This window comes from Rhizopus microsporus (genome assembly GCF_002708625.1).
Source record: "Rhizopus microsporus ATCC 52813 unplaced genomic scaffold scaffold_19, whole genome shotgun sequence".
Lineage (NCBI taxonomy): Eukaryota > Fungi > Mucoromycota > Mucoromycetes > Mucorales > Rhizopodaceae > Rhizopus > Rhizopus microsporus.
The window spans coordinates 40,690-61,020 of NW_019671934.1; the positions used below are offsets into that span (position 1 = coordinate 40,690).

The 20,331-nt window shown below is 37.5% G+C and overlaps 11 protein-coding genes across 11 annotated transcripts; 8 read left to right on the plus strand and 3 right to left on the minus strand.

Moving 5' to 3' along the window:
- Positions 1-13: 13 nt before the first annotated feature.
- On the plus strand, positions 14-1,175 carry RHIMIDRAFT_240918 (G-protein beta subunit; the record flags this gene model as incomplete). Its single annotated transcript, XM_023609480.1, has 3 exons — positions 14-134; positions 190-667; positions 719-1,175. The coding sequence occupies 3 exons, from the start codon at positions 14-16 to the stop codon at positions 1,173-1,175; spliced, it is 1,056 nt and encodes a 351-aa protein (XP_023462755.1).
- Positions 1,176-1,796: 621 nt separating this feature from the next.
- Positions 1,797-4,729, plus strand: RHIMIDRAFT_263822 (uncharacterized protein). Its single transcript, XM_023611706.1, has 4 exons — positions 1,797-2,202; positions 2,252-2,317; positions 2,368-3,535; positions 3,590-4,729. The coding sequence occupies exons 1-4, from the start codon at positions 1,803-1,805 to the stop codon at positions 4,614-4,616; spliced, it is 2,661 nt and encodes an 886-aa protein (XP_023462756.1). The 5' UTR covers positions 1,797-1,802; the 3' UTR covers positions 4,617-4,729.
- Positions 4,730-4,928: 199 nt separating this feature from the next.
- RHIMIDRAFT_294582 (NADH--flavin oxidoreductase/NADH oxidase) lies at positions 4,929-6,376 on the plus strand. The gene is made up of 2 exons (XM_023614101.1): positions 4,929-5,552; positions 5,612-6,376. Exons 1-2 carry the CDS (start codon positions 4,936-4,938, stop codon positions 6,207-6,209), a joined length of 1,215 nt encoding a protein of 404 aa, XP_023462757.1. The 5' UTR covers positions 4,929-4,935; the 3' UTR covers positions 6,210-6,376.
- RHIMIDRAFT_263826 (uncharacterized protein) lies at positions 6,365-8,399 on the plus strand. Its single transcript, XM_023611707.1, has 5 exons — positions 6,365-7,328; positions 7,382-7,551; positions 7,595-7,802; positions 7,857-7,925; positions 7,984-8,399. The coding sequence occupies exons 1-5, from the start codon at positions 6,431-6,433 to the stop codon at positions 8,349-8,351; spliced, it is 1,713 nt and encodes a 570-aa protein (XP_023462758.1). The 5' UTR covers positions 6,365-6,430; the 3' UTR covers positions 8,352-8,399.
- Positions 8,400-8,762: 363 nt separating this feature from the next.
- On the minus strand, positions 8,763-9,406 carry RHIMIDRAFT_51888 (uncharacterized protein). Its single transcript, XM_023615357.1, has one exon. It carries the CDS (start codon positions 9,235-9,237, stop codon positions 8,908-8,910), a length of 330 nt encoding a protein of 109 aa, XP_023462759.1. The 5' UTR covers positions 9,238-9,406; the 3' UTR covers positions 8,763-8,907.
- Positions 9,407-10,450: 1,044 nt separating this feature from the next.
- RHIMIDRAFT_51894 (uncharacterized protein) lies at positions 10,451-11,649 on the plus strand. Its single transcript, XM_023615358.1, has 2 exons — positions 10,451-11,164; positions 11,224-11,649. The coding sequence occupies exons 1-2, from the start codon at positions 10,579-10,581 to the stop codon at positions 11,328-11,330; spliced, it is 693 nt and encodes a 230-aa protein (XP_023462760.1). The 5' UTR covers positions 10,451-10,578; the 3' UTR covers positions 11,331-11,649.
- RHIMIDRAFT_51900 (uncharacterized protein) lies at positions 11,326-12,084 on the minus strand. Its single transcript, XM_023615359.1, has 3 exons — positions 11,842-12,084; positions 11,683-11,793; positions 11,326-11,636 (listed from the first exon to the last, which is right to left on the minus strand). Exons 1-3 carry the CDS (start codon positions 12,045-12,047, stop codon positions 11,429-11,431), a joined length of 525 nt encoding a protein of 174 aa, XP_023462761.1. The 5' UTR covers positions 12,048-12,084; the 3' UTR covers positions 11,326-11,428.
- Positions 12,085-13,701: 1,617 nt separating this feature from the next.
- On the minus strand, positions 13,702-14,889 carry RHIMIDRAFT_246365 (2,4-dienoyl-CoA reductase; the record flags this gene model as incomplete). The annotated part of the gene is made up of 8 exons (XM_023610301.1): positions 13,702-13,754; positions 13,833-13,989; positions 14,039-14,067; positions 14,120-14,165; positions 14,216-14,352; positions 14,399-14,574; positions 14,627-14,686; positions 14,750-14,889. 8 exons carry the CDS (start codon positions 14,887-14,889, stop codon positions 13,702-13,704), a joined length of 798 nt encoding a protein of 265 aa, XP_023462762.1.
- A 322-nt stretch (positions 14,890-15,211) lies between these two features.
- RHIMIDRAFT_309312 (TMS membrane protein/tumor differentially expressed protein) lies at positions 15,212-17,491 on the plus strand (the record flags this gene model as incomplete). The annotated part of the gene is made up of 9 exons (XM_023614595.1): positions 15,212-15,330; positions 15,378-15,729; positions 15,784-15,826; positions 15,881-15,904; positions 15,956-16,063; positions 16,112-16,442; positions 16,495-17,032; positions 17,091-17,252; positions 17,302-17,491. The coding sequence occupies exons 2-9, from the start codon at positions 15,626-15,628 to the stop codon at positions 17,489-17,491; spliced, it is 1,500 nt and encodes a 499-aa protein (XP_023462763.1). The 5' UTR covers positions 15,212-15,330; positions 15,378-15,625.
- On the plus strand, positions 15,240-15,478 carry RHIMIDRAFT_240926 (uncharacterized protein; the record flags this gene model as incomplete). Its single annotated transcript, XM_023609481.1, has 2 exons — positions 15,240-15,330; positions 15,378-15,478. 2 exons carry the CDS (start codon positions 15,240-15,242, stop codon positions 15,476-15,478), a joined length of 192 nt encoding a protein of 63 aa, XP_023462764.1.
- A 298-nt stretch (positions 17,492-17,789) lies between the features above and the next one.
- On the plus strand, positions 17,790-18,066 carry RHIMIDRAFT_240928 (G-protein complex gamma subunit Ste18/GpgA; the record flags this gene model as incomplete). The annotated part of the gene is made up of 2 exons (XM_023609482.1): positions 17,790-17,902; positions 17,952-18,066. The coding sequence occupies 2 exons, from the start codon at positions 17,790-17,792 to the stop codon at positions 18,064-18,066; spliced, it is 228 nt and encodes a 75-aa protein (XP_023462765.1).
- Between the last annotated feature and the right edge of the window lie 2,265 nt (positions 18,067-20,331).

Genomic DNA, 20,331 nt, shown 5'->3' on the forward strand with positions numbered 1-20,331 from the left:
TCTAAATTTAGTCATGAACCATAATAACAACCATGATAGTGATATTCCTGAACGTATTGCAGCTGCCAGAAGAGAAGCAGAAGCATTGAAAGAACGTATCAAGCAAAGAAAAGAAGCTTTGGCTGATACAACACGTAATAATAAATATAATCAGCAAACAAGAAAAGTCAATAACATATTTAATAATAGTGCAAGAAATGGCTAAAGATATTGAACCACTGCCACGTATTGTGATGAAGGCAAAGAGAACATTAAAGGGCCACTTGGCCAAGATTTATTCTATGCACTGGGCAACGGATAAACGACATTTAGTGTCTGCTTCACAGGATGGTAAATTGATCGTCTGGGATGCTTTTTCAACCAATAAAGTGCACGCTATCCCTTTAAGATCTTCTTGGGTGATGACATGTGCATATGCACCTAGTGGAAGCTTTGTTGCCTGTGGTGGTTTAGATAACATTTGCTCTATCTATAACTTGAAGACTCGGGATGGTCCTGTTCGTCCTGGTCGTGAATTATCCGGACATAACGGATATCTCTCTTGTTGCCGATTTATTAATGACCGACAAGTATTGACGGCATCAGGAGATATGACATGTATGCTCTGGGATATTGATGCAGGTGTAAAAACCGAAGAATTTGCGGATCATACAGGAGATGTGATGAGGTACAACATTTAAGTAAATATATTTATTGTTTACTTATTCTATTCATCTAGTCTCTCATTAGGGCCCAATCCAAATATATTTGTCAGTGGAGCTTGTGATAGCACAGCCAAAGTATGGGATATTCGTACCAAACGATGCGTACAGACATTTATGGGACATGAATCAGATATCAATGCAGTACAATTTTTTCCTAATGGAGATTCTTTTGCTACAGGCTCAGATGATGCAACATGTAGACTGTTTGACCTGAGGGCAGATTGTGAACTAAGCGTTTACTCACATGAGTCCATCCTGTGTGGTATCACATCAATAGGATTTTCACCCTCTGGAAGACTCTTGTTTGGTGGATATGATGACTATAATTGTAATGTTTGGGATACGCTTAAATGTGAACGAGTAGGCGTATTATCTGGCCATGACAACAGAGTGTCATGTTTGGGCGTTGCCGGTGACGGTATGGCCTTATGTACCGGAAGTTGGGATGCTACATTGAAGGTGTGGGCATAATAAATATGTATAGTTATTTTTTATTATTTAATAGGACGCGTTTCAATGACATAGTAAATGGATCACAGAATTGCTTTAAATGTCTATATTCTTTATTCATTCTTTCTAGTTCCTTCGTCAGTCTTTTCATATTGTCGGGGTGATTTAAATAGTTTCTGTCGTCAGCCAGAAAGGACTGTCTCTGTAATAATAATTTATCTTGAGTTCTGCTTGTTCTTTTGATTTCTTGATAGTAATACATGCTGGTCTTTGCGTGAGAAAGAAGAGGAAAAGAAAAAAAAAGAAATTGTTTACTCTTTTAATCCTTTCGTTATATTTTTTTTTTTTGCATGTGATACAGTTCATTCTGTTTATGTCGACACTATGTGCACATCAGGCATATACACATATACACACATCGTTATCGTAATTGATCACTTTCCCCCTTTTTTTTAATGCTTGTTTCTCTCTTTGAATTGAAATAAGGTCATGTAGACGAAAGTGTATCGTCACTTTTTTTATGCATAATTTAAACTTCCAAATCGGGATATGTGATGACAGAATGACAGAATCCCTTTTAAACATGGTTATATATAAAGACACATCCTTTTTGTTTTTTTTGTTTTTTTTGCAATTGAATTCATAAAAATGTACAAATTAAACAATCCACCTCAACCTCCTCCAAAAGATAATAATGATAATATCATGAACCCTGCTTCTGCACCACCTATTCCAAGTGAGGCTGATCCCAAGGCCGCCAAGCAAAGAGCTACTGAACAAAAGTACCAGTTATTCAGCACTTGGCAAGCTATTCAACAAGGAAAGATGCCTCATAATGCTCAACTGGATGAAATGTTGGAAAAGTTGATCCAAAACAAGGTTATCTCTTCAAGAGAGCATTTGATCTCTGAAGACGGAAAGAAGTTATTGAATGATCTCCGTGATCTGTTGCAGACTGTAAGAAAGACTCTGTCTGTGAAGAATAAAGATGAGCTGTTCCAGTCTTTGGTTTATCATCTTCACTGCATGGACACGCCTATATCAACAAGTAAGTAATTATAAAAAACTTTAGCATAAAGCTAAATTGTATCACATAGGCGATATAACTGGAACTCTTAAGGAAAAACACGATAAAGAAACATTAAAGTCTGAAGGAAAGAAAGGTAACCTTTAGATATCTTACTATTCAAAAGAAACTTACATACTTTGTTAGCCTCTGAATCCCTTATGAAGATTACAAAATTGATGTTAACCAATCAAGAATTCCGCTCTCTCCTGGGTGAACTGATTGAAGTCTCTCAAGACATCTTCACTAATGTCACCTCCAAGGTGGGCGACTCACTTCAAGGCGCTGGTGATAGCCTTCAAGACGATCAAAAGCAAACATCTGACCGATCTGGAAAAGACCTGGTCGATAACGTCCTTGACCGTGGTCTTGAGGCCATGGACAGTCGTGGTAAAGAAGTGACCGGCGACGAGCCAAGACGAAAGAGTGGTGAACTGCTGAGCACGGATCCTAATGATCCCAGACATGTCGGTCTTATGAGCACAGGCGATACTGTTCACCCTAGTGCTATCCCAAGAAACGATTTACCTACCACATCTGCCACTGAAGCTACGGTTCCTCCTTCGGCTTCTCAAACCGCTGAAAATACCGCTAGGAATAAAGATTTGACATCCAGCGACCGTACTCAAGAGATGCGTGGTCAGGCCGAAGAGAACAAGAATAAGTTTAAGGACAAGGCTCGCTACCATTTGGACGAGCACAAGAACCATGCTCGTCAAACCGTGAATGAGAAGCTTCCACAGGAAAAGCAAGATGAGCTCATTGAACGCCTTCGATTGGTCCTTGCTCAAGTTCAAAAGCATCCCGATTACCAAGGTGCTATTGAAACACTCATCCAATTGATCAAGACATGGTCTTCTCGTTTATCCCAAGTCTCAGAGGATGTCAAGAGCAAAGCACAAACTCAAGATCATCCCGAAAAGGCCAGTTATCGTGAGACAGCTGAGCGTGAACTCAAGGCCATCATCGAATGCTGGGCTCAAGGTCAATCTATCGATCCTTTGTTGCGTGGCGTACAGAATGTGGTGAATGACATGAAAGAAGACCGCGAACTTCGTGACTACTACAATAATGTGTTGCGCTATGTTGAGAAATTGATGCGTGAACCTGGCTACGCTAGTCGCGATGAATCTACTGATGAAGGAAGACGCTTGATGGACCGTGGCCATGAAGTAATCCGTGGCAAGTACGATGATCATCTTCGTTTCTTAAACTCTGAATCTCGTCGCTACATGAACTTGATGGCAGAAGATGAAATTTCTTCTGAAATCAGTGACCGTATTACAACCATTCACCGTGATTTATGGATGGACAGGTAAGAAAAAACAATCTTATCCATTCGTATACAATATTCATTCTTTGTTTATAGTGAAGGTAACCCTTCATTCAAGCCTCATCTCTTGAATGATATGAAGCTGACACTCTTACCTGCTTTCATTGACGAAATTCACTATATTCCTGTTCCTCGAATTGAACACAGTGATCGACAATTCGATGTTGTGGTTGAAAACCTTGTGATCTCTGGTGATTCATTACTCCCCAAGGTATTTGATACCAAGGTCGAAGTCTTCAACAGCTTCAGTTTCTTGACCGAAACACCTTCAAGACCAAGCAGTCAAAGTCTCTTGATCCGTATGAGCGAAATTCAGGCCGACGTGGACGATGTCGTGTTCTGGTTTAATAAGAAGACCGGATTTCCTAAAATTCAAGATCGTGGCGTGGCTTCTTTGGCTGTAGGAGGCAAAGGTATCTCTATTGTTCTTCGTATTCGTAGCGTGGTAGAAGATCCTAGCAAGACATTCAAGGTGGACTATATCAAGTGTAATGTCGACAAATTAAAGGTCAAGGTGAATGACACCCACCATGATGTCCTCTACAAGATGGTTCTTCCTCTTGTCATGGGTACCATGCGTCGACAAATGGCCAAAGCCATCGAGAATGCTGTTGTTGAGAAACTGAATGCCATCGATCAACGTATCACACGCAGCATTGTTGACTTCCATCAAGGATTGCAAAACAGAGCATATGAAGCATTGCCCGAAAGCGAAAAGCAAAAGACCGAGCCTTACAGAGTATCTCAGAACCGTCCTCGTCCTGGTTTCTGGTCTACGATTGTTGCCCTCATCAATAATAACATCAAGTCCAAGGTTGAGACCCGAAATATGAAAAAGCAGCAGGACAAAAAGAGTCAAAAGGAACCTGAACGAGCAGATACATCAACAAGAAGCATTCCTCCTGCTAGCATTCAAACCGGTCGCCCTCTTCGCGACACGGTAGATAGTCCTCATAGTCCTCCCTTATCTCCTACCAAGTTACAGCATGATCATAGCAAGGACTATAAGACAGCTTACGATCTATCTGAGGCCCAGCTTGCTTGTCCTATTACAAAGCCTTAATCATTATGTGTGTGTAAATATGAAATATGATCTTATTTTTTTTGTGTGTAATAAAAAAAAACATTAGTCAGTTATTAATAATTTTCTGTAAATGATAAATGCGCGCATTTATAAACCCCGTCCTTTATCGCTGTGTACATAGATCAAGAAACTGCGCCTTGGCGTACAATTTGTAAATGGGGGAATATGAAACTATTCATTCAACAGATAGCAAATTCCGATCATGGTAAAACACGTCATGTTAACACGTCGTCATCGAATCATATAAAAAGACCAAAACTCGATTCCCTGTTTTTTGTTTTTTATCTTTATTTTTATAATGTCTATCGCACTTGCTGCCTGTAATACAGAAAAACCCGCGGGTATACCCGTACAACTCGAAGACTGTCAACGGGTCAAGTTGTTTCAAACCTACACACAAAAATCTGTCGAGTTACATAACCGAATCGTCGTTTCTCCCATGTGTATGTACAGCTGCCAAAATGGTTTCTTGAACCAATTCCATGTTATGCATTATGGATCATTCGCGTTCAAAGGTGCTGGAGCGGTGATTGTCGAAGCGACTGCTGTAGTACCCGAAGGTCGCATCTCGCCCAATGACTCTGGTATCTGGTCTGACGATCATATCGAGCCGTTATCTCATGTAGTGAATATCGTCAAGTCTCAAGGAAGCGTACCCGGTTTGCAAATTGCTCATGCTGGAAGAAAGGCGTCCATGTCGCCACCCTTTAAAGGTGATTACGTCGAAAGTGAAGAAAATGGAGGCTGGCCCAACCGTGTAATGGGTCCAAGTGAGATACCGTTTGCAGATCACTATCCAAAGCCTAACGCGATGACTAAGGCAGAGATTCAAGCTACAATTAAAGCCTTTGCTGATGCTGCTGTTCGTGCTGATAAAGCTGGTATTGAAATTTTGGAAATTCATGCTGCTCACGGGTAAAAAGTGAAATGATTGCTCTGATAATTTACAGTAAAACTCATCCCTCATTTTATAGTTATCTTCTTCACAACTTCTATTCAGGCAACTCCAACAAACGCACAGATGAATATGGAGGAAGTTTCCAGAATCGTATTCGACTCACTCTCGAAGTTGCCAAGGCAGTACGTGCTGTTTGGCCAGAACATAAGCCTCTGTGGGCTCGAATTTCATGCACCGACTATGTGAACCCTGACCCGATGGGATCAGATCCGGACGGATGGTCCATTGACCAATCCATCGAACTAGCCAAACAATTAAAGCAAGTCGGCGTTGACCTCATTGACTGTTCCAGTGGTGGTAATGTCAAGGGTGTTCGGTACCCTAATCAACCTCTCTATCAGGTTCCCTTTGCTGAGGCTATCCGTCGCCAAGCCCAGATTGCAACCGGCGCTGTCGGACTTATTGTTGAAGGTGAAGACGCTGAAAAAATCCTGCAGGAAGAAAAAGCAGATGTCGTCCTCGTTGCTCGTGAATTCTTGCGAAACAGTACCTTTGCTCTTTCCGCTGCTCAAGCTCTTGATGTCAACATTAACTGGCCAAAACAATACAGTTGGGCTGTCAAGAAGGCTCGTCGTCATAACACAACGGCCGATGAAAAGACTGCTCAGAAATAAATATGTTTTGCTTTTCCTCTATCGTCATTTCATGTTTCATATGAATAAGAAAAAAAAGAGGGGTGTAATTGATATTGAATCTTTGAGACAATGATTTCATATGTATCTCTGCTTGCCCTTTGAATTGTAAAGGTTTCAAATTATGCAAAAAAAATAAAAGATCCCCTTGGTTATAAAAGAATGTTATGATCTACTTCTTTTTTCTTTAACGTTTTCATACTATGCGTTTTGGCTATTACTGCATCACTGCGCTTGGATTTCTTCATCTTGTTTCTTGTCAATCAGGCGGAAATGGTGGCTCATCGAATAATGGTAGCAGTAGTACAAATGGTACCACTACCAATAGCACCATTTATGAAGTGTTGAATAGCACTGAGTCAAGTCCTGTCCAATGGATCTCTCAATTTTTGCAATCTTCTCCTAATTACGAGTCTCTCATTAACTTGCTTAATCAGTCCGAGACAAACATTACTGTTTTCATTCCATCGGATCAAGTCTATCAAGCGATCAGCAGCTTTACGAACAGTACAAACAATACAACTAGCGGCGGTGGTACAACCAATGGTGGTACGAATAATGGTAATTCGTCTAATAGCAACTCGTCAAATGGTAGCTCGTCTGGTGGCGGCTTATCTACAAATGGATCTGAAAACAACAGTGCCTCCTTTAATATGTCTCAGTACTTTACTAGTCCTTACATTATGAACTTTAACATGACCGATGTGATCTACTATCATATCGTCAATGAATCGATCCTTATCCAGGACTTGTTTAGCAATGATACTATGGGCAATGCAACCGTTGTAAACTCACTGGTTTCGAATGATACAATCAACAGACTAGGCTATGGCGTACAACTGCTACTTCAAAAAATCGAAGCCAATCAGACCAACGGCACTGAGACATCGGGCAATCAAACCAACGGCACCGAGACTTCAGGTAATCAGACCAACAGTACTGAGACATCGGGTGATCAATCCCCTACCCTTGTCACTGATGGCTCGTCCAATAACAACACTGGATCTAACTATACGATTGGCAACGGTTTTGGTTATGCTACGATCAATACAACGCAAATGGTCCAAACTTCCAACGGTATCATCTATATTATTGATAAAGGTAAGGCATTCGATCATTAGATATAAATATATACTTATGATCTTCTTTTGTAGTTTTGGTTCCTCCTGTTGATTTTAACCTGACACTTGAAGCTCTGCCAAACATCACTCAGTTTTCCAACTTGACTACAGAACAGTTCAACGTCACTCAATTTGAACAGCTATTCACAACACTCAACGCTACAAACTCATCTGCTTTTGAAACCTTGGCAAACATGACGAATGTAAGTATTGCAGTGTATAAAAACACATACTCATAATCTGTAGGCAACCTACTTTGTGCCCGTAGACAATGCGTTTGCCACAACAGGACAGTCCCAAGTGGACAACCAAACCCTTCCTAACTTGTTGGCCGCACATATCGTTCAAGGTGTTTACTACACAACTAATATAACAAATGCCACAGAGGACATTACTGCACAATCATTAGCAGGACAAAGCATTACTTTGAGTAAGAACGACACTAGCTTCTTTGGTACGTATAACTATGTCCATCAAAACATCTTATTCATACTAACCATTTCTCTAGTTAACAATGCAACTATCGTGGTTCCCAACATCTTGCTTGACTCTGGAGTTATGCATTTGATTGATACAGGTATGATCTTGTTGTAAAATATAAATCATTTTATTCAACATATGTGCATCATTTATAGTGTTGAATTACACGTCTGGAACTGGAAATAACACCACAGGATCAAACAATGGCACAGTCGTCCCTCCTCCTCCACCACCTGGAGGCAGTGGCGCATCAAGTAGTGCTGCTACACCCACAAGTAACACGATGAGCAGTGCATCTTCTGGCCCTACATCCTCTGGCTCTGAAACTTCTGCTGCTGCTACAAGTAGTAGTACAGGGGGCAGTACGCCTTCAGGTGCTTCATCCACAACCTCTGCTTCGACCGGCAGTGGTACTGGTAACGCTTTCCCTACGCCTTCTACAGGGCCTTCCTCTGAAGCAAGCATGAATGCTCCGGCAATGTACCTCGCTGCTGTATTTGCTGTTGTTGCTTACGTATTTTAGATGTCATCTGGATGGTTTTTTTTTTTTTTTGGTATAATAAAGAGGAAGCTTTTTATATTACGTGATTGTTTATCCTCTCTTGTTTTTCTTGTATGTATATCGATTTATACACACTACCTATTTTAATAGCTTACTATATGGGCCAGCAATAAGGAGACTCCTTAATGTAGTCTCCCTAATTATTCAAAAAGATAATAAAGTGTTCAAATAGAAACCGCTTGTCACATTATACAAACAGAGAAGGCCTTTGTCAATTGCGTAACAAATGATGGTAAGATAAAGAATGCTCTCTCTGTGGACAGAATCAAACTATAAGTTCATTTTATAAAGAGACCAAGTTTAAACAAAAAAAAAAAAAAAAAAAGGATTCCTCAGTTCTTGTGCTATGAGTCCTCCCCATTTTCTTATATTGGCTCTCGAGATAAACATTTTCTCTAAATATGAACAAGATAAGTCATGACTAAACAGGATCGAGTTCGCTAACAAATAATCATTTCGCCATAGACATTAGTGTCTCTATACGAAAAAAGAAATCTGTTTATTGTTATAATTCATACTAATGCTGCTGGTGGGTATAAGGTGGAGACGATATGGCCTGAAAAGGATAATTTGTATAGGTATAAGGAGGTGAAGCCATCTGAGGCGGTACATAGGACGATGTGATCACACGAGGAGGTTCTGGTAAAGGTGACGGTAGTGAATAAGTATCCTTTTTTTCGTCCTGGATGGATGCATCATCATCAGGTTCTGCGCGATAAGCTCGTTCATGCTTTAGCCGCTTTTCGTGCCATAATAAGATAGCACTGATGGCTGTAGTGGCAAGCCAGGCAAAGAACATGATCCAACTGAATCCTGCTGCTGCTTTGGCACATCGGCACTTTATCATCTTTTAATAATTGTGTACTTTTTTTTATCTTTTTTAATTTACCTGATTTAACCAAACGTCCTTATAATCTGAATCTTCTTTTTCAAGTTTCTCATCAAGTGAGCAGTCAGAGGCATCTACAGTCATTGAGATCATACCAATGAACCAAGCGATGGATAAAAAGGCAGTAAAGATCATATTGGTTCTTGGCCTAACAAAGAATCGTTTGAGTCGGCCAGGTATCTTGGTTAGCCTTGTCCATGGAAAGAGTGCCAGCAAAAAGGCAATGATTAAGCTTTTCAAGGTGATAACAAGAACATAATTAGGAGACGCTTGACTGGATCCCTAACGTTTTGAAGGTTAGAAATAACAAAGAGAAATAGTGTATTTACTTACATAATAATGTCTTTCTGCAGATACGATAGGCGTGACCAGAAAGAGGATTAGAAATGCAATCAAGATCTGCATACAGTGTAGAATGACCTTGTAGATGCCAAGATAAGGCAAGTTCTCAGGAAGATCGTAGTCTAAATCGAAATAATCCGCAGATATCATAAAGAAAACATATGTTTATTAACAGACAGAGACAGAGCGACAAGATATTTAAATATGTGTTTGTTTGTTTGTTACAGCTGAACCATATATGGGATGTTTTTTATATACCAAATTTGGGCTGTTTCTTTATTCTATATTAGTGATTTATAAACATATCTAAACGTATCCCAGCCCGTTCATTGTCCTTGTCTGCAGCTTCTCAAACCATGTATCAAAAGAAAGTCAACTTTAACGATAGAGGCATATGTATGTGCATATATTGTATCATGAAATAGAAAAAAAGAATGTTATATTGGCGTCTAAACCGAAGAAGGTAAAAATAATAAATCATTTAAATAACTTTCAATCTTTCTTTGGCTCAGATCTGTTGCTTATACACTAAAGAAAAAGATGCCTGTCAGTCAAAAACAATAAATTAATCTCCCCTCTCCTCTTTCAATTGATATCAATATTTATAAATAATAGGCAATCTTATTTCCAATGGAATATAGCAAATCCTATTTCTTAAAAGCAACAACGTAGTCCAATTGCATATCACTTAACTTTTGTATATCCTATTCATTTGTGAATCACTTGGACTGTCAATTTCATTTAACATAAAAGGAAAGTAACACAATGATAATCATCAATAAAAGGGAAGCAAAATTTTTGTTTTGCCTTTTTCCAATTTCATCCGCGGAAGCAGTAATAATACCTCGGAATGATTTATTTAGTTTCTAATTTTTTTTTTATTAATAGACAGGAGAAAAACATGGATAAAGCATACACTTTTTTTTTCTTTCTCTCTCTTTCTTTCTTTTCTCCTAAATGCAGAATCAATTGATATCTAGTCACGTGCTTCCAACACCTTCACCACCACCAGAACCTGAGACAGACTTTAAAAATGAAAAGATAGTAATACCGAAAAGAAAAAATTGGATAAAGATTGTCCAGAGACTATTAAAAGAGCTGGATGGAAGAGACAAGATGATGAAGACAATACAATATTTTATAAAGATCCTTTTACACTATAAACTCATTCGAGCCAAACACTGGTCAACGATGGCAAGTCAATTTTCAATGACAAGAAAGATACTTCGACTAGGCACAGCGGTTGGACCCCTTCAGGAGATTGAGCCCAAGTTAAACTATCATACGGCGATCTTGTTGAATGAGATCATTAATGGTGTGTCGGATGATATCTTTTGCTTTCATAAGCTTGGATTTGTCAGTACGTCTATCGGCACACGTGCTGAAATAATATCAGCTTACTGTTGGTTTATTGGTATCCTGAATGATATTAAAGATCAAGTGCAGTCACTGAAAAAACTACAACGTAACAATGGAGACAAGGACAAGATCTTTTTGGCAGAGATTTCAATCATCAAATTACTCATGGATGCCGTATTTTGTGGCAAGTATATCATTTTATTTAAAAGTGCTGGGATATTCATTCTCTCTATATATATTTAGCATGCGATATCTATCATCCTTCTTATAGTGCTAGTGCTCAAGCTTGGTCAGGATTCTTTAGCGGGTTATTAGCAGGATATAAGCTATGGATCAAGTTTTCCTTGTAACATGAGGCTTTTCAATCATCGATAACTTTAATCTGGCCGCATTATCCACCATACCCTACCCCATTTTTTATCATTACTATTACATAACTATTAATTATTTATAAAAAGAATACCTCACTTGGTCGATCCAGATCCAACCCTTCTGCTGAATATTCTTGCCAGTTTTGCCAACTCTCTGTGACTGGTCTAGGTACTGGACATGATGATATAAATGATAGAATAAAATAAATACATCCAATAATGAGATCTAGTATTCCTGTTGCTAGTAAAAACGTATGACTGTTTGATATGACTACACTTCCTAGACTTCAACAAAAATAAGTAACAATACAAGATAATGAATGATTCTTACAGGATGAGAAGTAGACCCTTTCCTTTATGTGTCAAGACAAGTCTACAATGATCTGAAATGATTCGAAATGGTTTAATCTCTGTTAGACCAAGTATGATACCAGATAGAAAACTAGGACAATAAGAAAACAAGTAAAAAAACCAATAGAAATAAACTTACAATATATAAATACAAGTTAATATCTGAGATACATCTTTATGTTCTATAACCATCTTCATCATCGATGCTGCCATAGTGATGATATAAAGACATGTGTTGATGAAGTTGAACCCAAGACAAACAATATTTTCAACTTTAGTCTTTGAAAACATTCGAGAATTAAAAAGAAAAGAAAAAAAAAGGGCCTTTTGGTTGACTTTGTACATTTTGTCATTTGTTTTGCTATTTTCTTTATTTAGTTATTGTCTTCAGGCACCAACTTTTAGTTATCCGCCGAGACACACTTGCCCCTTATTTTTCCTAGTGTGCGCTTGTTGAAATGTATTGTATTTCAATTTTAGGATAAAAGGAGAGAGATGAAAAAGAACGTCGGTTACTTTAGGATAAATACTCATTTATATCTATTTAAACCGTTCGATTTGAATAAATATAAAAAAAGAACAAAAAAGTTCGCTGATTAAAAAACCATTTTAGGAACGATAATGAGTAATGTAAAGCCGTGTAACAGGTCAAAAGCCTAGATGTGGCATAAAGAAAACTTTATGTGTACTTGAGTGTCATTATTAATCAAAAGAGAACCAGATGATATATAAAATGCACTTATCAACTGCTTAGATAACAAATGAATGAGTAGCAGTGTTGTCTATTGTTCTTTTTTTTTTCTTTTCGTTAGAGAAAATAAGCTTTCAGTCTTAAACAGAAGAGCAGTTTATCATTTACTTGACATGAGTTTAACAGATATACTGAAAGGACTGCTTAAAATCAGGGCACAGTAATAAATATCACTATAAATGCCCTTTATATGAAAAGGAGATGGCAGATAGTGGTAGACGTTATAGGCAGATAAAGAACCTTTACAATGATGTTCATTATTTTTATACAGTGAAGATAGATAGTTTACGCTACTGGATTACTCTATAGTTCCTTGAAACGCCGTGAAACCGCTGGTTATTCGATAGTGGGCACCATCGACGAAAAGAGAACTGAAGACACTGCCAACCATTCCTGGTCATAGTGTGCTCAAATGTAACAGCTGCAGCATACTGTGACAAAGAGATATTAATGCAGTAGTCAACCTCATGTATACAGCAACGTTCATCTGGCATGGCCAAGGACGCCTTCCCCCCCCCCGATGGTCTTTAAAAGATCATAAATAGTCGCCGTACCAAATACGGTTTGCCTTCAGGGGCTTTAGGGTCTTTACAGATAAGATGTATACAATCATACGCTAACTATCTTGTTAATACTTTTTAGTCGTCTCATTTTTATTTATTCAGCTTGTCTTATGTTTTAGGTTAAAAACCTGTAAAAGACTTTGTTAAAATATTACGTCAAGCTCTCTTTTTTTGAAATTATTTTTTGAATTATACGATGTGCAGAAGAAAACAAAGGGCCATCATATATTATGACAAGCATAAGGTATTGTTAATTAGATGACTTTTTTTTTTTATATTAGGAATATATACCTTGAAAAATTCAGTCTCAAAGGAGTACGACACGTGTAACAGACATTTCTACCTTTCTTTTCCTTTTTTCTTCTTTTTTTTCTGTATCAATGCAGCCTACACATAAACACCATCGATCAATGCCATCACTTTCGTTCTCGATATCGAATATAAGTCACCAATCATCACCAGGCACATCAATGCATCATAAACGACACTCAGAAACAATATCTGTCAGGCGATGGGATGATTCCCAATTAGAAATGGATTTGGCTGAAGACATGGATGATAAAAGGCAACCTTTAGTGTCCAGAATGAAGTACAAGCTCTCTCGATATAGACATGAATTCAAAAAAATGGCTACTTGGTTATCCTCTTGACATATCTTTTATATACTTTACATAATATATTATTTTTAAAGCTTAAAGCTAGGTGGGTCAAGGACAATGTCGGGATAGTTTGGATAAGCTGGATTCAACCAAGCACCGCCTTTTTTTAAAAAAAAAATTGATAAATCATGTCTTTCATACCCCGCGTATAACTTACCATCTACAACCAAGACAACACCGGAGATGTAGCTTGCTGCTTCCGAGAATAAAAATACGGTTGATTGAGCAATATCTTGAACAGTTCCCATACGTTGTAGAGGAACACCTCTCAAATCAAACGCAGGGCCTAATTTTTCCATACCGACTGTTGAAGCCTAAAGGTCATATTTAATATTTGTTTTTCTCTTTTTGATCTATACTTACAATTGGGCCTGGAGCAATGCCATTAACGCCTAATAGGAAATGAGTATATAATTAAAAGTCATCAAAAAATATCAAACTTACGAACACCATGAGGTCCTAACTCAACAGCCCAATGCTTAGTCAAAGCCTAGCAAAGAGATAAGTCATGTATACTAACAAAAGAGTCTATTTAATTACATCGATGGCTGACTTGGCTGCACCTGCGTGTTGTTGGAAAGGCGTGCCTGTGTAATGTAATGTGGCAGATACATTGATAATTGATCCCTTGGACTTTTTCAAATGTTCAACAGCGGCCTTAGTCAAATTGAAGGTGCCTTTTAAACTGTTAGTCAAGCCCTTTGTTTTTCTTCAATAACTTACCGAGTAAATCAATTTCAATTACAGTACGGAAAGCATTATAAGACAAATCTCTAAATGGAGCCAAGAAGTTACCAGCAGCACCATTGATCAATAAATCCAGACGACCGAAACGAGCAATGGTTTCCTTGACAACTCGTTCTGTATCTGCTGGGTTACGAACATCGCCTGCGATAGCACTAAGAGGGTGTTTTAATTATATCGTATAAAAGCTCGGTCTATATTCTTTACATGATCTCTCCTCCTGTCTTTGCACTCATTTCCTTGGCTGCCTTTTCTAACTTGTCTTTGCTAAAAAAAAAAAAAAAAAAATGTTGGTGATTACGTAAATGACAAAAAGAGTGTGAAATGTACCTTCTGGAGAAGATGACAGCTTTGGCCCCATGTCTTACAACTGCCTCAGTCATGGCTCTACAAATACCACTTCCTCCACCTGAACATAATAACACTTTTCCCTTGAACAAGTTGTCTTTGAAAATTTCGGTGGTCTCCATACTGAATAAAAAGAGTGAAGTAAAAATAAAAGGGGGAAAGAGGAATCATTGTATAAATATGCAGCACATGCGGAGATTCAAGGGAACATGTCTCATCTTTTTTTAACCTTGTAAGGAAAAAATTCTTTAACATAATCATATTCCTTTAGTCATGTAGGAAAAAAAACAACTTAATGTGGAACAAGACTGATGGAATGGGATGAGCCTAATAATTTTATCCTCATTAAAAATAAAAGAAAAAGAACTAGAATAGTTTATTTTTCTATATTCCATGTCCAATGGCATAGAAAAAAAAAACTGTCACGAGTCAAGGGTTTACTTTTCTCTCTCTCTCTCTCTCTCTCACATTCATGTCATTAGCTAGTTTCTATACCAAAACATTTGGCCTTGGTGCTATCATTGGCGCAAGTATGGAAGTTTTGTTAATAAAAAGCAATTACTGTGAGTATTTGTCATTTCATGAGGTTCAGTTAATTAATCTTATAAAGACCAAATGTTGGCTGCTGCAGAAGCTAAACAAAAACGAAAACAACTTTTAGAAGAACAAGAGGCGAGAGAACGAATGACACGACTGACAAGCCAATCTTAAAAACAACAATGTTCAACCACGGAAGCGAGAAAGAAAAAACTGTTTTTCAGAAAGAAAGAAAAAAAAAAAACTAAACATTTTCATGCAGTTCTTTATTTGGTAAAGGTTTTTCTCTTTTTTTTCTTTTTTATACTTTTTATAATTTCAATGGGTGCAGCATTAAGTTGTATTGCTTTACCTGCTTTAAGCTCAGTGGGAACATGGCTTGCAAGTTGTTTTTCAGCAGCAGCTTGTTCACTTGCATTTAAAAGGTGAATTCAGGGATATTAATCAAGGACAATGTGTGACTCATTGAGCATAAATAGCTGCAACTGTAATAATTCTATAGCAACTCGTATAGGCTATGCAGTAAGCACACATATATGTAATATTCTTTAAGACTAAATAAACTTGTGTCCTTAGATCATTTTTCTGTTTAATTCCATAGTAAGATTTTCTCTCTCTTTTTTTAATGTTTTAACTAACAATGTTAAACAGCTCGCATGGCTCATGTTGTCTAATTGGGCAGTCAAAAAACTAGAACACCTTACTTTGGATTATATGAAATTTGACTGTAAAGAAGGCAGTTGTTATGGTGTTATTGGAGTAAGTCATAAGGACATTACAAGAAACACACCACTCACCTATACACAGGTTCATCGAGTATCCTTTGCCTTGGTCTTGTTCCATGCTATCCTTGGTTGCTTATTGATCGGTGTACATGACAGTAGGCAAAAGAGAGCAGCGATTCAGAATGGATGGTGGGGGCCCAAGATCCTGGCTTGGATCATCTTGGTCGTCGTCTCATTCTTTATCCCAAGCGGCTTCTTCATGGTCTGGGGAAACTATTTTGCCTTATTTGGTGCGGCTGTGTTCATTCTCTTCGGTCTTGTTCTGCTAGTCGATTTTGCTCACAGCTGGACGGAAAAATGCATGGAAAAATACGAATACGAAGGATCAAATCTATGGAAGAATATATTGATTGGTATACAAATGAACTCAAAGGTGACGAAAAAAGAAACTCATCTTGTCTATAGGTGGAACATTACTTATGTTTGCTGGAGCAATCACGTTAACAGGCATTATGTACGGCTACTTTGCTACGAACGGCTGTTCCCTGAACCAGTTCTTTGTCACGCTCAATATGATCCTTTGTTTACTTGTCACAGTCGTCTGTATATCTCCCAAGATACAAGAAGCCAATCCAAGATCAGGACTGTCTCAGGCATCCATAGTCGTCATCTATTGTACCTATCTAGTTTTGTCTGCTGTGGCCAATGAGCCTAATGATAAGGAATGTAATCCTTTGCGTAAATCGATTGGTCCACAAACAACGTCTGTTGTCTTGGGTGCGGTCTTTACGTTTTTGGCAGTCGCTTATTCTACAAGTCGTGCGGCCACTCAAGGTGGAGCATTTATCAGGAAAAGTTCGGGTAAACCCAAGTTAGGAGACAATGAACCTTTAGATACAGCCAGTGCCGTTCCTCTTTTACCAAATCAAGTAGAAGCAGGTGTCAAACGAATGAGTGCTCAAGGCTATGATCGAGAGCATTTGATTGCTGCTGTTGAAGCAGGGTATGTTGCATGAATATCATTTATGTATACCATATATGCCTAATCCTATTATATACAGTGCACTACCACGATCTGTTCTTTATGAAGATGAAGAGGATGAAGAGTTTGATAATAGTGATGATAAAGATGATGAGAAATATGGATCGTTATATAATTACTCATTCTTCCATTTCGTATTTGCAATTGCTGCAATGTACATTTCTATGGTCTTGACAAACTGGTAAAGGTTAAATCTTTATGTACGCAATCAATCATAACAATCACACTAGGAATACGATTCGATTTGAGGACACATTAGGAAGTGATGGTGGTGACCTTGTTCGTATCGGACAGAGTTACACGGCCGTTTGGGTTAAGGTTGTGTCGGGATGGATATGCCACTTGATTTACATATGGTCACTAGTGGCACCTGTGTTAATGCCTGATAGATTTGCTGTAAGTTTTATTTATTTATTGTGAATGACATGACTAAAAAAAGTGAATGATAGGAATATTAAATGCTTTTACGTATTCTTTATGTATACTATTATCTTTTTAAAATGATATAAATCGAACTTACGAAATGAAAATAAGGAGAAGAAAATATGAATTGTACTACTTCTCCTTTTTTTACTTTTAAACTGGTTGTGTATTCCACCTCACACACACACACACACACTGTTTCTCCTTGGATATCATCCTAACTATTTGCCCCCTTTTTTTCTCTCTTTTTTCTTTCTTTCTTTTTTTTTTAATATAAAATAAGATGAAGGAAAACATGTCAAAACAGACTATTTCAGAAACAAAATTACGAAAACTATTAGAACTCAATCAGAAACTAAAAGAACAGTTGGATATTTCTCGTGTTCCTATCTCAGAAGCCAGTCGATCGTAAGTAACTCAAGTTTTTTAACAACATTTATCTGACTTGTGTTATTAGACTGATTGAATACTGTCAGACGACTCAAGATATGATGATTCCCTCAATATGGGGAAGTAAAAATTCTGATCCATTTACTGAGCCAACTGCTGGATGTGGTTGTAGCTTGATGTAATTCTGTACTTAATTCATTAAAACATTGTATTCTTTTTTTATTTTGCAGCATATTTTAAGGGAGTAAAAAAAGAAGGTCAAACTGTTCTTTTTTTAGCCGTTTAACGCGAAGAAACGAAAGAGATAGAGAGAAAGAGAGCGACTCATATGTGTGTGTGTATTAGTGGCCCTTGGAATCCGTTTCTCCCTATTTTAATGATCCATGTATGAGTTTGCTTTGACCTTGTTCGAAACTATGGCCATCTTTGCTATGAATCTCATACTCGTCTCCATCTTGGCTTCCAGCATTTCGCAGTTTTAAATCACAGGTTCATTGTCATTGTCATGTTTATCCAGAGAGTCAATCTACTTTTGGCATTATGCCACATGTAAATTATGATATTCGAAAGGATATCAACGAGTCTGATAATATTGTCAAGAGAGCCACTTGCTTGATTTGGTATTTACATAAATGTTCATGGGTTACAATGAGCAAATGAAGTTTACAAATTCGCACACAATGATCAAATCAATATGACGCATGGTCAGAATCGTCTTTGTATCAAGGGATGTACCACTTTTATCTACCAACTCTTTTATGTTTGTTTATTTTTTCTTTATCGTTTTTCCTTTTTTTTTTTTGCTGTTCTTACAAGCAAGAATTCAAGATAAGGCTTTCATATCTCTCAGGTACACTGACCCTGAAGGATCAAGGATACTCTTCTTTACTTCCCTTATACAAGATTGATTCCAAGATTATACAGATTAATGCTCAAGCGTCTTGAAGACTTGTTCAGCAATTTGAAAGCTTGATAATGAGTTAACTTTATGATACATAGCCATGTTGTCGCAACATAAGTAAAAGATATTGCAAGATGCTTCTGGTATTATCCCCATCATATTCTTAGGTAAACATAGTGTAAAACCGTAACATCTTTGGCTTCCTCTTCAATCCATGTATAAGATGGTATCTATTCACCTTTTGGTAATGCCATCGATGTTGCCCAAAGACGCAGGTATTTGTTATAATGAAATAGGATTATTGCATGACTTATCACGATCAATGCGATTGAGCATGGTGCATCCCATAAAAATAACGTATTCTTTTTCAAGTCTTTTTTAAGATAAACATGACGCCCATTTATGATTTTGAAACAAATTAACTGATTAACGAGGAGAATTGTATCTTTATTAGCGTTGCATTATGCATAAGAAAATTAAAATGAACAAGTGTATTTATTGTTCTATGATATGATTTAATTATTAAAAAAGAGTACCTGAGGACAAATATCATCAAATGACTAGCATTGGCATGAAAGCTCTTTATTATCAGCATAGTTTTGCATGTAATAGAAACAAGCTACAGGTCTATAATAGTAGTTGTCCAACTTTTAAGTGTACAGGCGTATTGAGCTTGGCTTCTGGAAGATTGTATGTAGATTACTTTTTGGCACAGAGTTACTTGTATTGACCATCGTGATTATTTGATCTTTAAGCTTCAGAAAGTGAAACAGATGCCATTGTTTTGAGACCAGGGCCAGATCTACGCAGATTCCATTATTCTTCTAGTTCTTTCCATTTCCTGATTATATTCATAAAGTTTTATCGTCCGTTTCTTTGATTGATCTACGGACCTGGTCATGTAAACACTTTAAGAGGATCAGATTCATCAAGCTATATGGGAATGATTAACAGCATACTAGAGTTGTGTAGACAATCCAGAAGATCATAATTGATCTGTGCTAGTGATAGTCCATGAACGACGCCTCAATACATGTGTTAGACCCTGTAGAAGACACAATCGACCCTCCTAAAGTGAATCCATAGACCGTACACGGGGCTAGCGTAGATACTCGAAAAGGTTACTGGCCTATGATGGATGAACATTCATGAACAACACGTTTGTTCAGTCATCAACGTATGAGCATGTTTAGCTAGGTTTAAAAAAATGAGAGAAAAAAAAAGATTAAAAAAGGGGGAAGGATCTATTTATCAAAAAATTTGATTTTATGCATTCACATACTTCTTTGTTTTCTTTTGTGTACACTCGTATGCTTCTTTGTTATCTTTTGTGTGCAATCATTTTGAAATTTTCATGCTAGTACTTTTCGCTTTTGGTTTAAATTTCTCTCAACAGGTCCTACTTCTTTGTCTAAAGGCACTTGATTCTCTTTGGAATGCAACTTAAGAGTCTCCAATAGAGTTTTTTTTTATCGTTCTTTTTTCATATTTCCTTTTTTGAAAAGAGTAACAAATAAAAAAGCATCAAGCACCACAGCCTTTACCG

What these genes read in the sequence shown, in the direction of transcription:
- RHIMIDRAFT_51894 (XM_023615358.1), top strand. Translation starts at nt 10,579, where the DNA reads ATGCAGAATCAATTGATATCTAGTCACGTGCTTCCAACACCTTCACCA. An exon ending in CATGGATGCCGTATTTTGTG is followed by an intron (nt 11,165 to 11,223) that starts GCAAGTATATCA and finishes ATATATATTTAG; the next exon opens with CATGCGATATCTATCATCCT.
- RHIMIDRAFT_263822 (XM_023611706.1), top strand. Translation starts at nt 1,803, where the DNA reads ATGTACAAATTAAACAATCCACCTCAACCTCCTCCAAAAGATAATAAT. An exon ending in GGACACGCCTATATCAACAA is followed by an intron (nt 2,203 to 2,251) that starts GTAAGTAATTAT and finishes TGTATCACATAG; the next exon opens with GCGATATAACTGGAACTCTT. An exon ending in CGTGATTTATGGATGGACAG is followed by an intron (nt 3,536 to 3,589) that starts GTAAGAAAAAAC and finishes CTTTGTTTATAG; the next exon opens with TGAAGGTAACCCTTCATTCA.
- RHIMIDRAFT_263826 (XM_023611707.1), top strand. Translation starts at nt 6,431, where the DNA reads ATGCGTTTTGGCTATTACTGCATCACTGCGCTTGGATTTCTTCATCTT. An exon ending in CATCTATATTATTGATAAAG is followed by an intron (nt 7,329 to 7,381) that starts GTAAGGCATTCG and finishes CTTCTTTTGTAG; the next exon opens with TTTTGGTTCCTCCTGTTGAT. An exon ending in TATGCATTTGATTGATACAG is followed by an intron (nt 7,926 to 7,983) that starts GTATGATCTTGT and finishes CATCATTTATAG; the next exon opens with TGTTGAATTACACGTCTGGA.
- RHIMIDRAFT_51900 (XM_023615359.1), bottom strand. Translation starts at nt 12,047, where the DNA reads ATGTACAAAGTCAACCAAAAGGCCCTTTTTTTTTCTTTTCTTTTTAAT. An exon ending in TTAACTTGTATTTATATATT is followed by an intron (nt 11,794 to 11,841) that starts GTAAGTTTATTT and finishes TTATTGTCCTAG; the next exon opens with TTTTCTATCTGGTATCATAC. An exon ending in AAGGGTCTACTTCTCATCCT is followed by an intron (nt 11,637 to 11,682) that starts GTAAGAATCATT and finishes TTTTTGTTGAAG; the next exon opens with TCTAGGAAGTGTAGTCATAT.
- RHIMIDRAFT_51888 (XM_023615357.1), bottom strand. Translation starts at nt 9,237, where the DNA reads ATGATAAAGTGCCGATGTGCCAAAGCAGCAGCAGGATTCAGTTGGATC.
- RHIMIDRAFT_294582 (XM_023614101.1), top strand. Translation starts at nt 4,936, where the DNA reads ATGTCTATCGCACTTGCTGCCTGTAATACAGAAAAACCCGCGGGTATA. An exon ending in GAAATTCATGCTGCTCACGG is followed by an intron (nt 5,553 to 5,611) that starts GTAAAAAGTGAA and finishes CTCATTTTATAG; the next exon opens with TTATCTTCTTCACAACTTCT.